Raw genomic sequence first — 23,895 nt, 5'->3', positions numbered from 1 at the left:
TGGCACACCGCCGAGAGCACGGGCAAGCCCCGGGGGGTGGGGACCCAGCGCGATATGCATCCGCCTTGGCCAAGGCCCCTGGCCCTTGAGCCTCAATTCTTCCTTACAAGGAACAAAGGAGCGGGGGATTATCTTCCCCCAAGGCAGTGTCCTTGCAACCTTGTCCTTGACGGTGTCCCTGCCTTCCCTCCTGTCCAGTCCCGACCCTGCCGATCCCCTACCCCACGTGCGTGACACTTTCTGTAATTCCAAATCTCAGTATGTCATTCCTCCACTTAAGACCCTTCAGACGGAATGGTTGTCACATAAAACCTTGCTTTCCTGTTAGAATAAACACGGGTCAAACAGACCCAGTTTGGCAGAAAATGGAGCTGACCAGCTCAGGGCCACCAACCCCTTAGGAATCACGGGGGCTGGAGGCCCCCAGAGCTTCAGACTGCTTGGCCAGAAGGGGACCCATTCTCCCAAGGAAATAGCCTTACCAAGGTGGGTTCCATTTCCAGACCAGGCTTCAGAAGCCCATTTAGCCCGTCGTGGCCTGGACCTAATATGGAAGACTGTCTTGTTCTGGGGGCTGCATAAGCATCACCCCATAACTTGGTGGCACAAAACTACCACTTTATTATGCCCACAGGTTCTGTGGGTTGGGAATCCGGACAGGGCACAGTGGGGATGTCTTGTCTCTGCTATCTGGGGCCTCCTTCACAGTCCTTCACACTGCCCTGCCCCTCCATGTTTGCTCTGCCAGGGTGAGGGAAGCAAGGTACGAAAGCACATCCCTTTCCCGTCCGCCCACCGCAAGGCTGGGACCGCCAGGTCTGGGGAGCCACTGCCTCCATGTGGCCAGCAGAGGGCAGCACAGCCCCACTCTGCAGCGACAGACGCTGAGCAGATTGACAGGACCAACCGCGGGATGGAACTGAGGGCCACACTGAGGACCCTCCACATCTCTGGCTAAGGATGGGGTGCAGCCTGAATGTGCAATCATCTTCCAGCATGTGAGCTCCAGGGAGCAGAGACTTGGATGTGTGCACTGCCGTATCTCCCAGGGCCCCATCTGAAGAAGACGATCAATACCTGTTAGAATGTAGGGGTGAGTGGAGTGAGTGTGTGTGCAGGTCTGGATGGGTCTGTCCCTGATGCCACCACTCACCTGAAGGGTCCAGCAGCCCCACACAGCTCTTGCTCACACTGGCTCCCCCCTGGGAAGACCCAGGGTCCCGAGCCCCAAGGTCAGGGAGGCTCCACTCCAGGCCTCCGTGGACGCCTCACACCCACATCCCTCCCCTCTGCTCAGACTGGCCACCTCTGCCCATCTGGGCAGCCCTCATCACTGCATCCCCTCCTTTCCTGGGGTGTCTTTGCACCTCTCTTATTTAATGAAATGAGGCCTCCTTGACGAGGGTGTGGGAACCTGCAGATCATGGCAGACTGGGGAGGCTAGGATAGGTATGCAGGGAGGGGGCAGCTGAAAGCCTTCTGGGACAGAGTCTCCCTGAGAAGAGCAGAGGCCCCAGGTCGCTGAGCAGCTCCTGGCCCGGGACCTTTCTAGAGCCCCACAATGGCGCTCACCCCAGCAGCACCACACACTTGACTGACTGATGTTCTAAGTTATTATCCTCATTGGACAGATAAGGAGACTGGGATGAAGACGGAAACTGTATCTTACCAAGGGTCACAGAGTTGTCTGATTGTGAGACTGGGAGTCTTCTCCAGACACAAATGAGTATATTTTGAATTATTCCATTTGCATGAAATTCTAGAAAAGGCAAAGCTAATTGATAGTGGCAGAAAGCAGACTAGCGATGCTTGAGGCCAGGGGGGTGGGGGTGGGGAATTACCTAGAAAAGATCGGGGGAAGTCTTTGGAAAGAAGTGTTTATACTTGCTTTGGGTGGTCATCTGGGGTTTGTATATTTGTCAAAACTCATTGAACTATCCAAATAAAATGAGTGCCTTTATTATATGTAAATTATACTTCAGTAAAAGTTCTTCGCTTTTTGTTTTTTGGGTTTTTAAAAATTTTTTAACTTATTTTTTTATTGAAGTATAGTTGATTTACAATGTGTTAATTTCTGCTGTACAGCAAAGTGACTCAGTTATACAAATACATATTCTTTTTAATATGCTTTTCCATTATGGTTTATCCCAGGATATTGAATATATAGTTCCCCGTGCTATACAGTAGGACCTTGTTGTTTATCCCTTCTATATGTAATAGTTGTTTATTCTATATGTAATAGTTTGCATCTACAAACTCCCAATCCACCCCTCCCCCACCCCTCCTCCCCCTTGGCAACCACAAGTCTGTTCTCTGTGTCTGTGAGTCTGTTTCTGTTTCATAGGTAGGTTCATTTGTGCCATATTTTAGATTCCACACATAAGTGACATCACACAGTATTTGACTTTCTCTGTCTGACTTACGTCACCTAGAATGATAATCCTTAGTTGCATCCACGTCACTGCACATGGTGTTGTTTCGTTCTTTTCTGTGGCTGAGTTGTTTTCTGTTTTTAATCCAGGTCTTCTGACTCAGCTTTCAGTCCACTTGCCCCCCACCACTCAGGAGACATCCAGTCGTGCTATCACAGATGTGTCGTCGTGGCCTGCAAGAGTTATTCATGGGTGTCAGAATGCCATCTGGGCACAAACCAGGGGAGCAGTCAGCAGAGAGTCAGGATGAAAGCAGGACCCTCTCATCCTAATTCTGGCTGGAACAGACTAATCAACTGGCAAAGATCAAATGTCAACATTTTACACCATCTGTGTCCCCTCAGAACTGGGATAGGCATTGTCATAGTTCAGGATGGCTGACCTTGGTTTGTAAAGCTGGGAACAGGAAACCTGCCCTGTTTCCTTGGCAGATGGGTTTCCATGACCCGACCCTCCCCCCTCGCCCCCAATTCCCCACCCCGTGCCTCCACCCACCTTCCCCCTCCACCCACCCCTGCCCTGTCGCCACCGGGACAGGTAACTGTTCCAGAATCTCAGTAATTGGGGTGAGTAACGGTTCTTCCTTCTGAGTCTGCAGCCCAAGTCAGGAACACCCAGGATGATTGATAACATCCTTTCTCCAAGCAATGAAAAGTTTAGAGTAAGACTTACATTTAACAAGTTCCCTGGTGGCCTCTTCGAATTTGCATGTTGCCTCGTTAACCTGGCCCAGATTTCTCCCCCTACAAGGCAATTCTTAGAAAACCAGGCATTAAACTGCTCATTAAACTGGTTCTAAATGTCCAGCAAGCCAAGGAGAGAGGGAGCCCCACCTCGGGGCAGCAAACACAGCTGAAGCTCACAAGCTCCTCAGATGATCAAAGATCATCAAAGGGTTTTCAAAGCCTTGGCCTATCCTGTTACTTTGGCCTCCAGGCTAACTCGGGCAAGAAGGCTCCAGGAGCACAGTGCCAAGAGCTGAAATGGAGGATAACAGTCCCTGTGGGCTGAGGGCATCAATTCCATCTTAAGGATGCTGATCAAAAGGAAGGACTCACAAGGATATAATCTGTCCTGGAAATATGGCTAAGCTTTGCCCAGATACATCCCATGAGCTACCATCCACTCTGGCGTCTGTCTATTCATAAATTTGGGGAGGGTTTTTCCAGTGAATTCATTTGCCTCTCCTGAGAGGGACCACAGGGGCTGCATGCCTCTCCTTCCTTGGTGGTCATCCAAGGCCCACTGCTGTGGCAGGTTTTCAGATGGCCAGTGAAAACGAACTCCACAGTGGGGGTATGTAGAGTTTTCGTTAAAAGGGTGTCACAACGAGAACAACAGCTGAGCAGGAAATCGCTGTGATGGAGAATGCAAGCATTAAGGCAGGTCATGGTGGTCCCTGGAGCATCACATCCAGGATAGAAGAGGTTCCAGCACAGATCTGAGCTGGAAGGCCAGCAGCAGGCCCACTGAGGTCAACACTGGTAAGGGTGGCCAACTCTGCATACCCGCCATCTGCCTGGGCCCTTGAACAAGAAAGGATACATGTCAGGACTTCCCTGGTGGTGCAGTGGTTAAGAATCCACCTGCCAATGCAGGGGACATGGGCTCGAGCCCTGGTCTGGGAAGATCCCACATGCCACAGAGAAACTAAGCCCGTGTGCCACAACAACTGAGCCTGCGCTCTAGAGCCCTCGAGACACAACTACTGAGCCTGCATGCCGCTACTGAAGCCCACGCGCCTAGAGCCCATGCTCTGCAACAAGAAGCCACTATAATGAGAAGCCCGTGCACCGCAACAAAGAGCAGCCCCCCTCACCACAACTAGAGAAAGCCCGTGTGGAGCAACGAAGACCCAACATAGCCATAAATAAATGAAAGAAAAGAAAAGAAAAGGAAAGAAAGGAAGAAAGAAAGGAAAGAAAGAGAAAGGAAGGAAGAGACGGAGGGAGGGAGGGAGGAAGAAAGGAAGGAAGGAAGGAAGGAAGGAAGGAAGGAAGGAAGGAAGGAAGGAAGGAAGGAAGTGATGGGTACATGGCCTAAAACCCAGGTCTCTTGCAGATGAACACATGAGGTGACTTCTTCCATCCTATCCTGCTTCATTTTGCTTTTCATTTTCTTTTGTCCCCATTCCTCACTCCCATCCTCCCCTCACCCCCCCAAAGGCAACCCTTCTAATGTGCCTCTTTTTGTTTGTACAGGTTTTTGCAAACGCTGTATTGTTTGTGTGCATGTATTTTCAGCATCTGTACGTGGTACTACAGCATCTGTTTCTTACTTTTCTCACTCAGCTGCTTTGAAGGTCTGTGCTATATGCTGTCTGTGGCTTGAAACCACCCCGTATACTCCAAGACTCCATGCTGTCATCCACCGAGTTTTCCTGCACATTCTCCCGGCGATGGGCATTCCTCCACCCCACCCCACCCCTGCCATCTCCACCGCTACCACCCTCCCACCACAACTGCCCTGGGCGAGCCTGCTTACACACGTCTCCTCATGGACCCAGGCGAGGATTCTGTTGGGAACATTTACCTGGACATGGGATTTCTGGATTGGGCGACAGGCACACACTTCATCTGATGAGTTGTGCCAGATGGTTCTCCATCGGTCCTCACATCCCTGCCAACACCTGGCATTACCCACCTTTGCAAGTTTTGCTAAACTGATGGGTGCAAAGTGATACTGGATTGTTGCTTTAGTTTTGTGTTTCTCTGACGATTAATTTGAACAGCTTTTCATAGGCTTGGTAGACTTTGGGGTCTGCTTCTATAAATTGTTCATTCCCTTTTGCCCATTTTTTCCTGTTGGGCTGTCTTTTTCTTATTGTATATTCCTTGTACATTCTTGACAGTGAATCTTTTGCTGGTTTCAACCATTGCAAACATCCTCTCTCCCACTCTCACACCTACTGTTAGGCCTTTTGCCAACTACAGACACAAATTAAGCAAACTAAGATATAAAGGAAGAAAGTAACTGAAGTAAAATGAAATGGGAAGTAAATTGTTAAGGTGAGTTTAAAACTGATAAGTTAAAATGAAAATAGTTGAAGATAATATTTATAGAACAAAAACAAAAAAGTGAATGAGATTTTTTTAACCTAGAAGTACAAAATAAAACTGAGAAACAAATAAGTAGAGTGTAAAGAAGACCAAGAAGTTAAAATAAATGTGAAGGTAAAAATGCTTTTTAAAACAGTGTAAACATGAAGCAAATCACATACATCTATATTCTTTTTTAAACTTCATGGCAAAAAGGGAAATAATGAGGAAGCCAGAGAAATAAAGGTTAAAGGGACAAAGCATACACACACATGAAAACAAAAAACAAAGAGCTAAGAGTAAACAGTGTCAGGGCAGGTACTAAGAAAACCCAACTGTACTTCAGAACTGAAAACAAAGCAAGTGGAAATGGAGAGAATAAGGCTCAAAGGAACCAACTGAAGGCAGACTGGTAATTCCTTACCAGCCAAGTCCTGCCCCTGGGGGCCCAGGGCGCCAGGTGCAGTGGGCCGGAAGCAGGGTCCTGGGCTGCCTTTGGATCATGTAATGGTTCTCCCCATCAGTCTGGGGCCAGGGAAAATACTGGCCAGGACCTTTGTATTCAAAGCCATGGCCTAGACCATGGTCCATGGACAAGCCGTGGGCAGCAGCCCATGCTGGGCCTTTGCCTGGCCTTGGAGATTCCGGGGCATCCTCCCCAGCGAGCCCCTCACCACCACACCAACTGCTTCGTGAATCTCCCAGCCTCTCTGGCTTACTCCCTGCCTTCAGCTGAGCCCATAGGTGAGGCTGAGGCCACACACGCCATAGGGCCAGGGAAAATGACGCCCTGGAATCTCTTTGGCAGGCAAGAAGACAGCCTGTTTGAACAAGTTCAATACCACCCAAGAACACAGACGGCGACATCCCTGTGATTCACCAGAGGTGCCAGGACATCCCCCTGGCTCGCCAGACAGCGCAGCGGCCGTGAGGATCAGGGACAAGCCCTTCCAGGACACCTCCACCCAGACTAGCTACTCGCCCCGAAGTGGCCGGCTTGAGTGTGAAATGATTTGATTGGCTATTTCCAGTTCCAATGACAGGAAAAAAACAGATTAAACAGATAGGAAATCCAGAGTTCCATCATCCTGTTTCAGCACAAGTTGGAAGGCTGAGGAAACGTCCAGGTGATTCACTGCAGAGTGGGAAGTATCTGATCTTATGTAAAGGTGAAGTAAGGGATCTGCGGGCTGGTGCTGCTGCCTTGAATCCTTCCAATTATGTAAAGACAGGCAGTCCTCCTACTGCTCCAGAAGTTCACTTGCGATTCAGTTGCTTGGCAAGGCAGCCCATTTCCCCAGAGCTGTGATGCTTGCTGCTGATGCTGCCAGCTGGCCCACACAGTCCGCTTAGCCCACAGTCCAGCGGTTCCTGGACTTGGGGATTTCATCAACCAGTTTTTATTTGGAATTGGTTTTTAATTGGGAGACTGATGTAAGATTGTTGATGTTTTATTTTTCCAAGGAAAACATCTTTTTAAACTATCATCTAATATCACCATCATTTTCTAAAAGAAAGAACATTTTCTAAAAGAAAGAACATTTTGGCGCACACACACACAAAAACTAAAGGATGGGACGATCTTTTATATAGAAAAACTTTAAGCTTTACGAAATGCTTATTATTACATTTGTCACTTGGAGAGGGCAGTCGGGAAAACTCATCGTGGGCCGACATTGGTGCCCACCATCACAACCTGCCTGGAGTTGAATTCCAACCCCACTGATCAGAGCTTTAGGGGAACAGGCCAGTGGTCTTGGGGTGGATCCTGGTATAGGTTAGGGTACCACCTGTATAAAAACTGTCACTCAGGTCTGATGCTCCTCCTGACTGCCCAGCTGGTGGCTCACCTCCCTCCCTGGGTTGATGTCCTCATGACATCTGTCTCCTTTATCAGTGGCCCCGAATCCACCACATGACTAGAATCATCTGGACTGGAGCTTTTCCAACTGCATACTCCCAGGTCCCATAGTCAGAGATCTGGTTCAATAGCTCCAGGATGGCGTCTCTCGGTCATCCGAATTTAGGCACCTCAGACCTGTGCCGCACCACTCAACCCCATGAAATGAGTGACCAGAAGCCGTCAGCACTGCGTCCTGAAAAACAGAGCTGGGAACAGGGACAGAAGGCAAGGGAACCCAGACTGGATGGAAGCACGTGGGCCACCAAGGGAAAACAGCGCTGGTCGCAGGCTGTGCTGATGCCAGCACGTGGAGCTGGGGGACGGGGGGACTCTCCACGTTCACAGCCAAAGTGAAAGGCTCAACGGGGAGGTGACAGACGGGGCAGCAGGACGTGAGCACGATCTGTACGTTCACAAGGAAAGGGTCTTGTGGGGAAGCTTCTTTTGGATGCTGCCTGGCTTCTAACTACCGCCGTGGCCTCTGCAATCTCTCAACGCTGTCATCCTCGACCCCTGCCTCCGTGCTGGTCCCCTCACTCAGTCACTCGTCATCCCTGTGCCACGCACGCAGCCCAGGTGCTCAGCCAGCATCTGACGACTGTACTGAGCTGGGCAGGAGCACGGGCTGGACCAGGGCTTCCTGTGGCGGCTCCATCCAGCCCTCAGGGAGACCGGCTGCAAGAGAGAGCCAGCGGAGTGTGAACAAGCACAGAGCGCGCCCATCCGCGCCTCCAGGATGCCACTCCCCTCCACGCCTCACCCGAGCAGCTGGCTTCAGGAGGAGGACACTGCAGTACTGTGGAAATGTCACTAACAATATCTGAAAACCCATGTGGGGCTCGAGGGGACTCATTCTTGTCGAGTGACTTGGGGACAAGGTCTTGTGAGCTTGCTAGGCCATCGGGCCCTGCTGGCCTCTCTCAGCCAGGCGGGGTCATGGCTCTCTGATGAGGTCACGTGGTCCTGCAGATACGCGTAAAGAAGGCCGCAGGCCAAGGCCATGATTTCGTGGTTGCAAGCCTCTGACGGTGATGGTTCCTCTCCACACACAAGGCTGCGACGTGAAACAGGGTACAAAGCTCAGAGGCGTGCCCTGGTGTGGGTACAGGGGCACAGATGTGCTTGGGCTCAGGGATGCACAGGCAGAGGCGGCCAGTGACGCCGTGCTGGCTCCGGCCTGCACCCAGGACTGTCGTATTTGATCTCCTGTTTTGATCTGTGGTCTCACCCACCGGAGGATGTGGATTCTGCACCTTTCCCTCCTTCCACCCCAACAGAAGCTCTTTAGGATCAGCCCTGGTCCTAAATTCAGACTTTATAAAAGTATTTGACCTTTCTCCACAAGGATCCCAATCGGAAACTGGGAGGAATTAGCGCTTCCTTGGGACTTCATCTAAACAACATCCCATGTTTGCTCTAACAAGCTCTGGAGGGCATTTGGTCACATGATCTTGCTTTATGGGGCTTCCTGTGGCCATGTGACCCCCCAAAGCTGCTGTGTGCCAAGCATCTGGTTTCTTAGCTAATGTCAAGCCCTCACTGGGAAGAATTAATTGGACCATCTTAAAATACAGACCACGAGAACCATGCATGGGAGGGAATACATTTACTTTAAGTATAAAGGTTTACTATTATTAACGAGTTATCACTATTATTTACATGTTTATAAAACAGAAATAAAAATGACATACACATTTGAGCCAAAAGTGGCTCATCCAAACTAACATCAGTACAAAAATAAACTTTGGAGCTACGTGTTTTTAAAAGAAATGTCACTGAAACAGTAAGGGGAAAACAATCTGTATCGGTCATGGGTTGAAATGCAAACATCATCACAGCAAAGCAGCCCGGGGGACAATGACACCAGTGCCTGCTGGAAGAGCCCTTGCCCCCGTCTGGCATTCTCGCAAGAACCCAAGGAAACAAAAGGCAAACGTACAAGTTATGTTCCTGAGCTACAGAAGCTTAGAGCCTCTAAACTGTGGTGAATTTCGGCTACAGAGGATCCGGGATGGGGTTTGAGCTGATGAGCCTTCGCTGATGGCACAGGACATGGCACCGTGCATGGAGGGGAAGCTTAAGCCCGCTTGTGAAGCAGAGAAAGCCTGTGTTCACAAAGCACAGCACGCACGGGTCCTCTGTCCATCGCCGAGCCTCGCAGGTCTCCTGACCGCTGACAAACAGTGACGCGGGCAGAGGGAAAACCCCTGTGCCTACCAGACACGCCCCTGGGTGATTCTGACAGAAATCCACCACGCTTCCAGGGTCTCAGGCCTTCACAGACACACGCTTGTTCACACCTGGCCGCGGACCTCAGTGGTCAATGGAGCCGGGACCCCAGCAGGGAAAGCAAAGCCAGCCCAGCAAACCCTCTGCCCACCTCCACGTGGTGCTTCAGCCTGCGGCAGCCTGTCTTCCTCATTCCCCACAAGGCTGGGCCAGGACTGCATGCCTGGTGGCAGTGGCACGCTGGGCCAGGGAGGGTGCTGGGTGAGCAAAGAGCGCAGGCCTTCCAGCCCCCGAGAGGCAGGATGCCCTCCCAGGCACAAACTCCTCTGGGATCCCAGCGAGGAATGCAGATGCTGAGGGGTGGGAAGGGGCTGTGAACGGGCTGCAGCCCACTTAAGAGCCGATGAAGGGTCCACAGGAGCTGACACCAGCTCCCCAACCCTGGGGCGGTGTGGGGGGGGTCAGCAGAGTGGAGGAGGGGGCACCAAGCAGCCCCTGCAGCGGCAGCCCAGCTCTGCTCACTGGTCCTGGACCTTGGCCCTCTTGGCTTTTAGGGACAGGTGCTACAAGAGAAGAGAAAACGTCATTGCTGGGGTCAGTCAGACAAAGAAAGCAGACTTCAACATGGTTCCCACGGAAGTGACCAGATCAAAGCTTCCATCTGGCCCACACCCTCTCAGTAAATGGCCTGCCCCTCAGGCAATAGAGGAAAAAAGCCCAAGTGACCAACAAAGGAAACAGGCCTTCAGTAAGCCACACAGCCTGAGGTCAGGCCACCCTGGCTCAACCTGGGCCCCTGGGGCTCTGCGGGCAGCTGTCAGTGAGACGCGTCTCTCCCTCCACCCCAGGCCCCCCCCCCGGCCAGCACTGCAGCCCAATATCCGTGCTGCTCTGGGACCTGGGCTCGGGCCACAGATCACCTCGCGTTTCCTAGAATTTCTTGAGAACGGTCACGGGAAGGTCTTCTCCCCTTAGCAACAAAGAGGTCAGCCAACTAAAGTCAGGTACCTCAGCTAGAGGCCCTACTCTCATCGAGCCCTGCGCAAGAGTGGGGAAGACACACAGGAAAAGGACACTTCCTGGTGACACGTTTTTCTTTTAGAAATGTCACTCTCTACCAGTACAGATAACCCAGGAAGCATAACATTATAATCACGGGCATCAGATAATAGGACTGGGGGAGACAAGCATTCTTTACACTCTAAAGTAAAGCCAAAAGTGCTAGAAATCCTAAAATATGCATTTGAGGCAGGGAGTATAAACGGAAGATTTCAATAAAGGTCCACTGTTCACCAACTGAGGTATCCCTGATAACCCCTTAATAATCATAAACCAACAACCAGGAGATATCCCAGATGTGCTGCCCTGACGTGCAGCAGGATCATCACACGAGGAATCCCCAACCCGCCGACTGCCAGCAGAGCAGGCCCGCCAACCCCAGCACACTCGCACTCCGTGCCCAAACCCCATTTCTCAGTGCACCTACAATGGCCTCAAGACAGCCATCCCCCTCGCTGACAGAGAACTGCAGGCCCTGAAAGAATGCAGGTGCAAAAGAAGATGAAGCACCCCACCAAGCACAACAGGATGCGTGGCCAAGTGAACAGGACACAGGGGTAAAGGAGCTGCAAGAAGCCACACTTTCTAACCACTGATGCCCAAGAAAGGACCAGTATGGATTCTTGCAAAGGCCCTGGTGAAGAGGGATTTCCCTAGATTCCAAAGGTATCTCAGAATCAGGAGAAAAAATTTAAGGTCTTGAAAGGCAAATCTCTGAAAAGGTCGCCCTGTCCTTCCCCTCTCCAGCTGTGGCTCTTCCTGAATTTCTCCAAATTCCCTCCTCTGTGCACTTCACCTGACGTGACCCCTCCCACTAATGGTAGACACCCACAGCCTTAGCTTGAGAATGGGGGGTGAGGTCATCATGCCTGTGGGACCATTTCTGGTGCTCATTTCTGAGAAGAATGTTGAGTATAAACAAAGCTGACTCTGGACCATTTCAGGCCTCTTTACAGGGTGAGGGCAACACTCTGAAAAACAGTGGTAATGGAAAGTCACCGAAGATGCCAGGAACAGAGCCGGGGAGGATCTGTGGGCTGTGCCTGGTTGCGAGGTGCTACACTACACCTACGCTACAAAGGACCATCCACCATACATGGGTGGCCACTGGCGAGCAGCAGGGCTCTGGGAGAAATCAATCCATTTTGGACAAGTTAGTAACAGAAGTGCCTTTGGACTGTTTAGTTAGGGAGGGACCAAGTTTCTTGGGGTGTGGGAAGGGTTAGGGCCCTCGCCTGTGAAATGAGGTTGTCGACCTAGGTGATTTCTGAGGTCCCGGCCTCTCTAAAAATACTCTGATCACAGGCAGTCATCAGAGTGGAGCGGAGGAGCTGAAAAACGGGCATTTGGAGAAAAAAGACAAGCTTGGCATTGTCATTTTCTCCAAAATTCTGAGGCAATCTGCTCTTTAACTTTGTGTTCGAGCGAGAGAAACTGTGATTTTGACTCCGCTTCTAGGTTAATTCTGTTCTCCAAGAGTCTAACTGAGGCCACTTCAGAATCACCCTTCTCTAAGTGCCTGATTCCTGCTACTCTAACTAGCACCCTCACGGTGCACCCTTCTCCTTAGTCTCTCGTCTGCATTTCCAATGGCTGCTCTTGGACTTCTGAAGTCTGCTGCTTTCCACCTGAGTGGTTTGCAGGAAAAAGATTTTCTTTCACTTCAGGTTTCTTCTTATCAGCCCAGTACAGCAGAGACAACACACCGTGTTATTCTCAGTCCCTGCAGTTGATCTCATTTCTAGCTGAAATATCTGGATGAGGATACATGAAGAACGATGCAGGTTTTGGAAGGTTTTTCTGTCATATTGTTTAAGATTTAAATATCGTAAGATTTTAAAAGGACAATTTCCCTTAACATTGCTGGAGGGAGAGGGATGTGAAGATCCTTCCATTTATAGGATCACAACTCAAATGTTTTGAAGAGCTGAGCAAGTGAAATAAACAAGTGAGGCAGGACCTGGAGAGAGTCACTCACCCACTGCAGGCAGCCAGCCATTCCTCAGCCCCTGTTGATTGCTGCCAGGCAGTAACTCAGGCTCAGAAACTCAGCAAATTTAACATTTCCTTCAAGAGAATCTTGAAATCCATATTTAATGTGAAATCTGCCAATTTTAAAATATACCAATCAAGCCAAATTTTGGTTTGAAAACACGGTAGTCTGGTTACAGCCTTGATGAAGTAACAGGTTTTGGTTTCCCTTCTGTGGTAAACAATGGTGAAACTGGACAAAATATCTGAAGCAATCATTTTCAGGCACTGGGTAACAGCACAGGGCTGTAATCCTTGAGAGAAAGGAAACACTCGAGGTGAGCTTTATAGTCATCCCAGGTCTCTGCATGGCCCTCCAAACCTTGTCATAGGGAAGTGAACCCTAAATAGAGAACAGTGTAGCTGGGCAGAGGGAACACAGATCAGAGTTCAGAGCTGCTGAGCTAGCTGGAATCTGCAGGACAGGGCATCAGAAAGGAGGAGTTCCAGAACCCTACACAGAGCTACCACCCTTAAGTCTTTGGCTGAAAGCTAAGCTGCACATGTGAAGGCCAAGGTTCCATAAGGCTGGCAGAGACTAGTTACTGGGGAGTTGTGACCTCATATGGAGATCTGGAGGTTTGTACAGTGCTTAGACACTGGAGCTCTGACCAGCCAGAGTGCAAAGGCCTCAATGAACATCCTAGGCATTCAGTTGAGGCATCAAAAAGCCCATGTCTTAGGAGCAGGGCTACTCTAGACCTGCCTGAAAAACACTAAAATCAGGCCTTGGTGGAATTAAACTGATCTGCCAGTACTGTCTACTAGGAAAAAACTCAATATTCTATAAAAACAACAAAACCAACTTTTCACAACAAAGCACCTATAACGTCCAGCATACAACAACAAATTACTAGACAAGAGAAGCAGGAAAATGTGACCCATAACGAGGTAGAAAAACAGTCTAAAAGCAAAATAGATCAGAGATGACAAAGATGCTGAATTAATGCACATGTCTGCCGTGGAAGAAGAGCACACACTATATACACAGCGATGCCGGCACTCAGCATCTCCCACCATGTGTTTAAACCACCTTGGGTTTAAGCTTGCACATGTGTTTACCATCCTGGCGAGGCGATCCTCATCAGAAAATATTTGTGCTGCTTCCTGTGAACATGGTCCAGTGTGACAGAACTTCTTTGGAAATGGTTTAGAAGAGCAGAGGGAGAGAGCTGAAGATACATTCTCTTTTTTCATCGTGTAAGTTAGAGGGATTTATGTTTAAATGCACTTCACCACGAGCAATGGTACGGTGCTTTCACCCAGAACGGTCTGGGACCATGCATGGTAATGGCCTTTCACCCTATGTACCATTGTGGGGTGGGGGGACGGGACAGCAAGTTTAGGACATTAAACTGGAAAATAAATGTGTATTTAAAAATACAAAGAGGCAGGTAACAGGTGGTTCTGGGGGACAGGCTCAGTTCATTCCTACCGTTCCTTGTTGATAAAAGTGAGGAGCCAGCTCCAATAACCAAGCAGATTCAATGGCGGTCACATCTCTCATGTAATACTTGGAGGTCTGGATAACTTCATTGTAGATAACCCTGAAACAAGAAGAAAACATGAGCTAATTTCCTGTATCTTATGATGAGAGTCAGAAGCACAACAATTAGAGATGGCGAGTTTTCTCCCCTGACCTTTAACGCGTTTCTATCTATTCTGTGCGCCAGGCACTACATTAAACAAATGCATTCATGCTGCTCACTTAAGCCTCATGACCTGAGTGGTGGGCACCAGTGTGTCCATTTTACAGAGGAGACTCCAAGTCCTACGTGATTTCCAGGACATCTCAGTTATCAGCACAGGACCCTCTGGATCCTTATGCTTTTATTTACAGAACTCTGAACAGAGCCTGATGTATTAGAAAATGCAGAAATAGAAGCAAAGGCTCACTGATTCTGAAAGGAGCTGGGAATTAACTGTAAAGAGACACAAGGGAACTTTCTAGAGAGATGAAAGTATTCTATATCTTACTAGGAGTATGGGTTACGTGGGCAACACAATTGTCAATACTCTTCCAATCTATATAAATTATACTTCTATTAAAAAAGGTTTGCCTGAGGCTGAGGTAACAGACACCAAAGAGCCAAGAAGGTAATTTAAATCCCCAGATTTCAGGAGTGCATATATTAATACAGATATCAGTTTCCAGGGACTCCCCTGGCGGTCCAGTAGTTAAAGACTCCGCACTTCCACTGCAGGGGGCATGGGTTCAGTCCCTGGTCGGGGAACTAAGATCCTGCATGCCACACCGTATGGCCAAAAAAAAAAAGATATCAGTTTCCAGAGCAAGTTTATCTCCTCCCTGAAGCAGCCAGCCCTGACTCTCTGGCACATGAAGTACCAACCTCAGCCACCTATCGAATACACCTCTATCAAAGCCTTTCTCCCCAGGCACTGGAACCCACCTGTGTCTGTCAGGCTGTGGGCTGGGACCTGAACTGCTCTCTGCACAGCTGTGCCCAGCACAAGGACAGAGCACCTAGTCCGTGGGTGAACATGAATGTTTGCTGAGTGGATGAGTGAGCAGAGGAATAAGACCACTGGCTTAAAGGGATCCTTGATAGAGCAGAAATTCTATAGCCGATCACGGTAGAACAAAGTCAGCAAACGTGTACTGGGCGCCTGTACTCCAGGCGCTGGGGACCCAGAGACGAACCCAGAACTAGGCCTTGCCTTCAATACGCTTACGAGGCAGAGGAGCAGAAGGGGGCTTACCAGCGGGGCGGCTTCTCTGCGTAGAGGACCGATGCAGGATGGATGTGCAATTCATGATCGTCACGGATGGTCCTTGGGAAGCAGAACAATTTTGTCTCAAGTACATTTTCAACACTTACAGCAAGACCTTCCCACAGACACGTTTAACGTCATCAAAAATGCATGCAGGTTGTACTTCACACAAACAAAACTATTCTCTCCATCTTCTCTTGTGCCCTTTATGATCCCTCCCCTGCTGTCACTCTAGAAATCAAGAATAAATCACATAAAAAAGGGAAAAGAAAAGCAACACATGGGCATTATAAAAACTAACCGAGAAATACATTGCTCTGCCTATGTTTATCTTCTGTAGGTTCTCTTTCAAAAACTTCCTTGAGGACAGAAATAATATATACGATTACGTCTATAAACTTTTCTATTAAACAAGGTTAAATAGTAAAGATAAATAGTAAAGACTGTCTAATGGGGGAGACTATAATAGGAGAAAAAAAGAAAGTTCAATATTGGACTATCCACTTCTCTGAGATAATATTTCAAATTCCAACTCAGACTTGATTCAATTTAATTCAAAAACTATTTACCACGCACACAACTACTGGTAAGATGAGCTCACAGGAGAACCTTAGGATGCTGCTGCCCAAACCATAATTACAGAGCGCTTCTGTGGGTGCCAGGGACCTATGTGCCCGGCAAGTGCCTCAGGCCATGACCCAGCTCATCTCTGGCGCTGAAATAAAGCCAGCGCCTGGGGTCCTGGCTGTCCTATCAGATGACTGCCACGGAACTCTGTCTCAAAGGGACCAACCACCACGAAGCCTATTATGTAGCCTGTATTTTTGTTGAGGACACTGGCGAAAGAATTCTGTAAATGCTAGTAGAAATTGCTAATTAATACTCTTGAGGAGAGCGGGGCAATCAAATGACAACAAAATAACGGCACTCACTGCAGAAGATCACAGGCCTCTCCAGAGCTGCCTCAAACAGGGACCACTCACCATTGGGAGGGGGAGCTCATACAATGGGCAACAGAATCATGATACTGATAGGCTAGACTACTTGGCCTGGAGTAACAAACAGAACACACTAGAGACAAATGTAAAGTGCTGTACTGAGGATCAAACAGTCAGCTACTAGGATACTAGATGGAGGAGACCTGGCTGCCAAAAAAAAAAAGAAGCCCAGCGCAACACTGGGCTCATTAACAAAGCCCAGTGTCCGGGACGGGACATCATGGTGACTGCAGGATCACAGGACTGTCATATGTTCTGAGGGGAAAAAGCTAATGACAATATATGGAGGAAATCCAAAGACAAGCTGGGGAGAAAGCCTTGTGACTGCTCCCTTATTAAAGAAGAGATCGTCATGATCACTGCGCTTTAAACCGGCTACAATGAAGTTATGAGACTAAAAGGAGCTCAGAAAAGACAGACTAAAAATAACAATTCAAAGAACTGGAACGATTCAGTTAGAGAAAAGAGGCCTAAACTGTGTGTTAGCTTTTACCACATTGGAATATACTAGAGGTTATCGGAGGGCATTAATGCTCAGTGATTTTTCTATGCCTAGAAAATGGAACTGGAAGAGACAGGCTGAAGTCTGTAGCAGTGGGAGGGGTGGCCAGCACATGAAGAAACACTTGCCAACATTCAAATGTGGCCACTATCTATCTGGGTAGCTGCAGTTCTGCAGATCTCTAAAAACATCAGGAACTGCCCAAGGGCAAAAGTAACTTCTCTAGGAAAGATCATCTTCAATGGTTCCCTCTGGTCCTATTATTCTCTGATTAGAATGGAAATATTACCAGCTTGCAGACTGGTGACTGTCATGCTCCTACAACATGTAGATGGGCTGAGTATTTGAGAATCATTTCCATAAAGTTAAGACATTTCACTTAAAGCTATACAGCTAACCTCAATGCATCTTTAGAAAGAGGCATGATACAAATAAAGAAAAATGATTTCATTTCTCTACTTTCCCTGCATGTCACCTTGCTATGGGGTTTGGATTATTTTTAAGATTTCAATGCCTTAAGTGACTTCCCAAATGACTTTACAAAATATCATGTTACCTATAAGCTCCAGTAGAATGAAACCTCGCGGCATTTGCAAAGAATCCGGAAACAATGCACCTCAGAACCGGATCTGGATCACCTACACAAGGTAGCAAACAGAGCAATGGATGAGACTTCTTCTGCCCTATGCTCTGTGTGCCCAGGCCTGTGCCGTGAGGCCCATCCCAGGCTGCTTCGAGCTACCTCGCAACCATCTCCTGGACAGGTCCCAGCCCCACGCTTCCCAGTGCTGGACACCTGCCCTGGCACCATCTATGGAGGTCCCCACCCTCCCACAATGGCTGCTGAGGGAAATACGCTGGACTGTTCCCTTAACCTGGGGCCCCCAACCCCTCCCCGGGCCACAGACGACAAGACCAAGGCTGAGCACCAGAACCTACAGAGCACTCCACAGGCTGGCCAGTGACCTCGGAACTCCCTTTTAGGAGAGCATTTTGCAGGAATGATGTTCCTTCCATAAGACACAACCTGGGACACTAACACTACAATATTATTTCTGTGATTATAGCTACAGTTTGTAATTCTTCAAAATTTTCAAACATCTCATTTTAATTGGTGGCTGTGTTGCTACAGTAAACATCTTCCAAGGATAAAGCCTGCCCATTTATTAGATGATTTCCACAGGATATATCCATATTATTGTGCAAAATGATAATGTCATCTATATGGCTTATGATATATATTTCATCAATTCTAAGACCCACTCTTTTTTACACTTTAACTCACTGAAATCAGGACAGCAATTGTATTATAATTGGCAGCATTTTTTTCTTTCTTTATGATACATAAAATAATGGTGTGTCTTACAAATGATGGTGTCTTGGATCCAATAAAACATAGTACGTTGGTAAACAGGTTCCCAAAAGGTGGTATAATTTACAAAGCCATCAACAATGTATGAGAATGTCGGTTTCACTGCATTCTTACCAGCAATGTTCTAGCAAAAAGGTACCCCTTCTTTTATTGTACATTTATTTGATTACTGTCTATATTTCTTCTTTTGTGAATTTTCCATTCCATTCCTTTGCCCATTTATCAACTTGGAAACTAGTGGGTTTTGTTTTGTTTTTTTTCTTAATATGTTAAACAGGGAATTCCCTGGCGGTCCAGTGGTTAGGACTCTGTGCTTTCACTGCCAAGGGTGCGGGTTCAATCCCTGGTTGGGGAACTAAGATCCCGCAAGCCATGCAGCACAGCCAAAAAAAAAAAACTAGAACGTTATTTAAAAATATGTTAAATAGGGGCTTCCCTGGTGGCGCAGTGGTTGAGAGTCCGCCTGCTGATGCAGGGGACACGGGTTCGTGCCCCGGTCTGGGAAGATCCCACATGCCGCAGAGCGGCTGGGCCCGTGAGCCATGGCCACTGAGCCTGCACGTCTGGAGCCTGTGCTTCACAACGGGAGAGGCCACAACAGTAAGAGGCCTGCGTACCGACCGCAAAAAAAAAAAAAAAAAAAAAGTTAAATAAACTCATTCTGTCAAAAAGTTTTCAATTTTTTATCTCATATATGCTGAAAATATTTTTCACTGTTTGCTTTCTTTAACATCTAGAAGTTTTAAATTTGCATGTAATTTATTGAATTTCCATGATTTTCTCTATTGTTCTTCAGCACAGAACTGATAAATCTCAAATCTACATTTCTAACCACAATTTGATCCTAGATTCAGTCCCTTCTCTCCAATTGCCCAAAAGAAATTTCTATGTAGAACGTGCATTGTTATCAGGACGATACCACTTCCAAGGGGTGAAAATGGGCTCCTGAGGGCAGGGCAGTAGGGATCGTAGACATTACAATGACTGTGGCCCTCCAGAGCTCAACCTCACCTTACAAAATCTTATCCCTTAGTATTTAATTTCTCTCTTTAGGAAGAGTTCAAATTCAATGTAACTTTTCTCCTGGGTGAGGGGTTCGATAGGGACAGAGTAAAGGGACAAAGGAGGTGATTAAATAGTTAATCCTACTAGGGGATTGTAAGTAGAGAAAAAGTATGTAAGTTAAAGATCACTCAAGAAGGCAGGTTTGCTTAACCACAAAACCAAGCCGGCTTGCTTAGCAACAAAACCGTGCAAGAGAAGCATGAGACACGCCCCGAAACAATAAAACAATTGTGGAAGGAGACCCACATCCTGTCCAGAGAGCTCAGTACGATAGTGAGTCCTAGGACATGCTTCTCTGCGCACACTAAAAACAAAAATGTAAGCACCGGTGACATTATACTGAAACTTGAGATGATTTACCCTATTTTAGTATATGTTACCGCCTTTTTGCTCATTTCCACTGCGCCATGACAGTCCCAGTTCCACCATGTAGGGACAAAATTCCCTCACCCGACGTGGAGGAGGAGCTGGTGATGGAAGCCTGACGTCTACTCAAGAATGGTCTTCTCCCCCTCCCCACTTTTCCTTTGATTATAATACTGTAGCCCACTAAGTTCTCGGCGTGGCAGCCTCTCGCCCGCCTGCCTGTAAGCCTCACAAGAGTCCTATTCTAATAAACCACTTCTTATCATGTTGCCTCTCACTGAATTCTTTCTGCGCTGGGACATAAAGAACTGGAGCTCCTCAGAGCCCGCCAAGACACATTTCTGCTGTTTCAGGTTGACAATGAAAAACAGGTTAAGAAACAAAGATGCAGATGCACGTTGTCCTCTATCTGCTGGGTGACAGGTGCTTGACCGGCTTCTCCCCAGTTAGTTGCCCCTGTGAGCTTCCTGTTTCTATTGATGACACCAACTCTACCCAACCACCCAGGTTTCAACTCTTCCCTCTCTTGTGAGCTTGGTCATCCATCAATACTCTCTGAGCATCTTATATGCTCCCCTCTCCCAGCACTTGTCTCCACAGTCCTCCCTACCTAGCAAGCCCTTTGCCACTGGTTTCTAATTCAACCAGTAAACTCAACTGGACTTCCGCCACCACTCGTGGCCCACTGTGAGGCCTCCCAGGCCAGAGCCCCAACCTGGATTCCTTCTTCCCTGCATTCCTACTAGAGCCCCCATTGCTGTCCGCCATGATCACTCAAACGCCAACTCCTGTAGCTTCTAAGACGACTGATAATCTCATACTGAAGTAGTGGGTCTCTGTAGGAATCTCTCCCTTCACTGCACTGTTTCCTGAGAGTAAGAACCATGTCTTCCTCATCATGTAATTAGTCACTCTTAATATAAAGGCAAAATAAAGCTCTGGAATAAAACTGCCTGAGTTCTGACTCCACTGTACACTCACTGCGTGAGACCTTTGTGCAGCAAGTCGCTCGTCTCCTGAGCCCACTCTTCTCATCTGTCGAATGGGGTAACAGCAGCGCGTGTTTCACTGGAATGCTGTGAGCACTAAATGAATTCACGTATGAAAACACTCACAACACTGCCAGGCCTATTACAGGCGCTTCATAAATGTTAGTGAGCGCTAGTGGTGCTGAGAGTGCGGTTGAGGGCCTGGCGCCCAGGAGGGGCTCGAAAGACAATTGCTGAATGGCTGAGCAGACACATCACCCCCTCAGAAGTCTGAGCCACACAGACCTGGCTTCGCTGGTTACCAGCTGTGTTGTCCTGAACTTAAATTAACTTCTTCCTGGGGCCTAACAACTCCTCTATAAAATCAGGATAACATCACCCACACCTCAGAGTAGGAGATTAAGTAGAGAATATTAAGTAGAACCCCTGCCATGGTGTAACCTAGTGTGTCCTCAGTAGTCACTGTCGCAACTAGAGGCCAGAAACTGTGTCTTACACAACTTCCATCACCCCAGTGCCTGCCTAGGCTAAACGCACGGCACTTGCTTTAGTAACACCTGTAACTGAAAATAAAATGCAGTTTATGTGGAATGGCCATAAATGTTGTCCACTTACAAGTCATTTTTCTTGCAAAGCCTACATGGGATAATTAACCATGGAATGTACAATGATGTGACTGTTAATGATTCTTAAGTGTTGTCAGGGCTTGTTAAATTTTTTCCCAAGAATGGCCCTCAGAAATAAAAATGGACCTCCTTGGGGGGAAATATGCTACTTTCACATGCAGCTTTTCACCAGCACGGGCAATTCAAAACATGAACCCGGTGTGGGTCCCGAGTACACTGTGCTGCCTCACACCAGCCCAGCCTAACAACTCCAAGAATGCAGCTACACGGAGCAGAGAAAGGGGCGCCACTGGTGGTGGCAGCGTATTCTTACCTTCACTGGATATCTTGGGCACTTGAAACTTGACAAGAAGCTTTTTCAATTGCTCCCTCACTGTCACGGCTCTGACGAGACCCTTGTAATTCAGGAAATGCTCCTGACACCACTGGGAGTTCTTATTGTGCTACAGGACAACCCAGATAGAAGGAGAGTGAGAAGAGCACAGGAAAGTTCTCAACTGAGGCTACGTGGTGGAGGTCATTCATCTCTCTGCCCCCGTTTGCTTACTCAATGGGACAAGATCTTCAGATCATAACGGGCCCTTGTTTGCCCCATCTCTCTAAACAGACGTTGACCACCGTGCTCACCACCTGACTGCTCTCCGATCTCACTCTCTGTGCTAAAGGGCAAGTGAGAACTTAGTGACAAGCAGAATTGTTTTTAATCTTAAATACCCATGGGAGTGGCCAACTCTCAGACAGAACCCCTTCCCTGCAGTTCTTTGCAAATCAACGTTCCCTCTCTGGCAGGCTTGAATTTATCACTTTGACAACAGGCAAGTAATACGACACTTGCCAATTTAGAAATAATTTGCAAATTACTATTATTTAATCCCCAAAGTATGATTTTTCTATCAACAGTACTTAGTTTTGTTCTATATTCTGAAGTATGATCATTATATCCTAAATTATTGCTGTGGGAATGTACCTCTGAAATTACAAGCCAGGGAGGAAGGTGTTTTTACGTAAGAAAATATAATTCAAAGAGCTCTTTCCCAGAAGGCAACTATAGACTAATGCACTGTAGCCCTGGACCCGCTTTCTACTGGTAGAGGAAGCTGGAAATGGTGCACTGTTTTTGCACAAACGAATTTTAAGCGACTTAATCCACAATTAATAATCTCAATAAGAGATTCGGTTTTCTGAAAACTGTTCATTAACTAAATAATCTCGCTTCAAATCTCTGGGAAAACAAACACTTAGTATTTCTCCCCTTCTAAAAGAAATTATTTAAGAAGTAAAGACGAGATACTGAATATCTGAAATGTCTCATTTCCCCCTTAACATCCTCTCCTTTATATAAGAAGTTTATATATTGTTTTCTTTTCTCATTGCTTTCATCATCATTAGATCTCTCTTTTTAGCATTTTTTAGTGAGGACTTTAAGCTGTATTATTTGCTCCTAGTTTTACAGACTATTAAGAACAACAAAAATTACCATCACCATGGCTAAATCTGGGTAGGGTATGTAAGTATATGTGGATCCCCGACTAAATGTCTTCTCACAGCTTGTCTGGCAGCTGGAGGAGTGGTGGCTGTGTGAAATCTCAAATTCACGTAGACAGCTTTGAAGATTCAAAACCACAAGTTACTCTCAGCCTCATTTATTTGCAGAAAATATATCAGAACTTCCTATTCAAATGTTGGACAGTGTTGTCCAGGAACATGGGGTGGGTGTGAGACGGAGTGAGGAAAGGGTGAGCCAAGGAAGGCCGAGCCTCTGACCCACTGCTGGGGGCCAGATCGCTATGCAGGGGAAGCAAGAAGCCATCACGGATTAGAAGTTCTGGCAATAATCTAATAGGAAAATAGAGGCCTGTTGGCCATCCTTTTATAAACTACACTTCCGGAATCCTCGCCCCTAGATCACTTCCAGTGGACGGGTGCACGGAGGGGGCCTTCTGAGTGGCAGCTGTGCTTACCTTGATGAATGCTTCGTACACATTGAGCATGGTAAGATGATCACCCTCTTCCACAGCAAATTTTCGGTGCACTCGAATCTGGAGAGAATAAATGCAATGTTCAGAAGCTGACTCTTCTGAGCCTCTCTTCCTGGAGGCAACATTACACGATGAATAGCTCATGGCTTGTAGAGTCAGAAAGACCTAGTTTGCACCCATCCTGACTCTGCCGTTTCCTCAAAGACCTCAGATTGGTCACTTAACCTTTCTCAGCCTCCATTTCCTTATCTAGAAAATTGGAATATTAAACTTGTGTATCAAGACTGCTATGGGATTAAGATAATCCACCATAAAGTACCTGGCACAGGTGTTAGATAAATATTAGTGCTCTTGTCCCTCTCCTCCTCTATCCAGTCAATATTTTCTCTTTCAGAAGAACTCTTCCCAGCCCCTGAGAGAAAGTAAGCGAAGGGCAAGGGGCCGGCTGTCTGGAGCATGGAAGACACTCTATATTCCTAAGCCACCACGAGCTACGCAATCCTTTCAGACCCAGTCCCTAAGTTTTTCTTTTTGTGAGATCCTGGGCAATGCCATCTGCTCCCATGGGTTCAA

The 23,895-nt window shown here is 47.6% G+C and overlaps 1 protein-coding gene across 3 annotated transcripts in view; it reads right to left on the bottom strand.

Annotated features, from left to right (window-relative positions):
• Positions 1–2,278: 2,278 nt before the first annotated feature.
• The window catches only part of DHX35 (DEAH-box helicase 35), a 77,449-nt gene continuing 55,832 nt past the window's right edge, over positions 2,279–23,895 (bottom strand). For 2 of the 3 annotated variants that reach the window (XM_033839406.2, XM_033839407.2), the window contains 6 exons: positions 23,305–23,382; positions 21,657–21,786; positions 17,482–17,563; positions 15,414–15,485; positions 14,128–14,239; positions 8,963–10,165 (listed from right to left, as the gene is read on the bottom strand). In XM_033839406.2, coding sequence (XP_033695297.1) covers positions 10,121–10,165; positions 14,128–14,239; positions 15,414–15,485; positions 17,482–17,563; positions 21,657–21,786; positions 23,305–23,382 — 519 coding nt within the window. In that variant the 3' untranslated portion in view covers positions 8,963–10,120. Of the gene's footprint in view, positions 2,606–8,962; positions 10,166–14,127; positions 14,240–15,413; positions 15,486–17,481; positions 17,564–21,656; positions 21,787–23,304; positions 23,383–23,895 lie in introns of those variants that run through there. The other variant, XM_073792996.1, reaches the window with a different exon arrangement.

The sequence above is a fragment of the Tursiops truncatus genome, chromosome 15 (genome assembly GCF_011762595.2).
Source record: "Tursiops truncatus isolate mTurTru1 chromosome 15, mTurTru1.mat.Y, whole genome shotgun sequence".
NCBI lineage: Eukaryota > Metazoa > Chordata > Mammalia > Artiodactyla > Delphinidae > Tursiops > Tursiops truncatus.
This window is presented reverse-complemented; position numbering and strand designations above follow the sequence as displayed.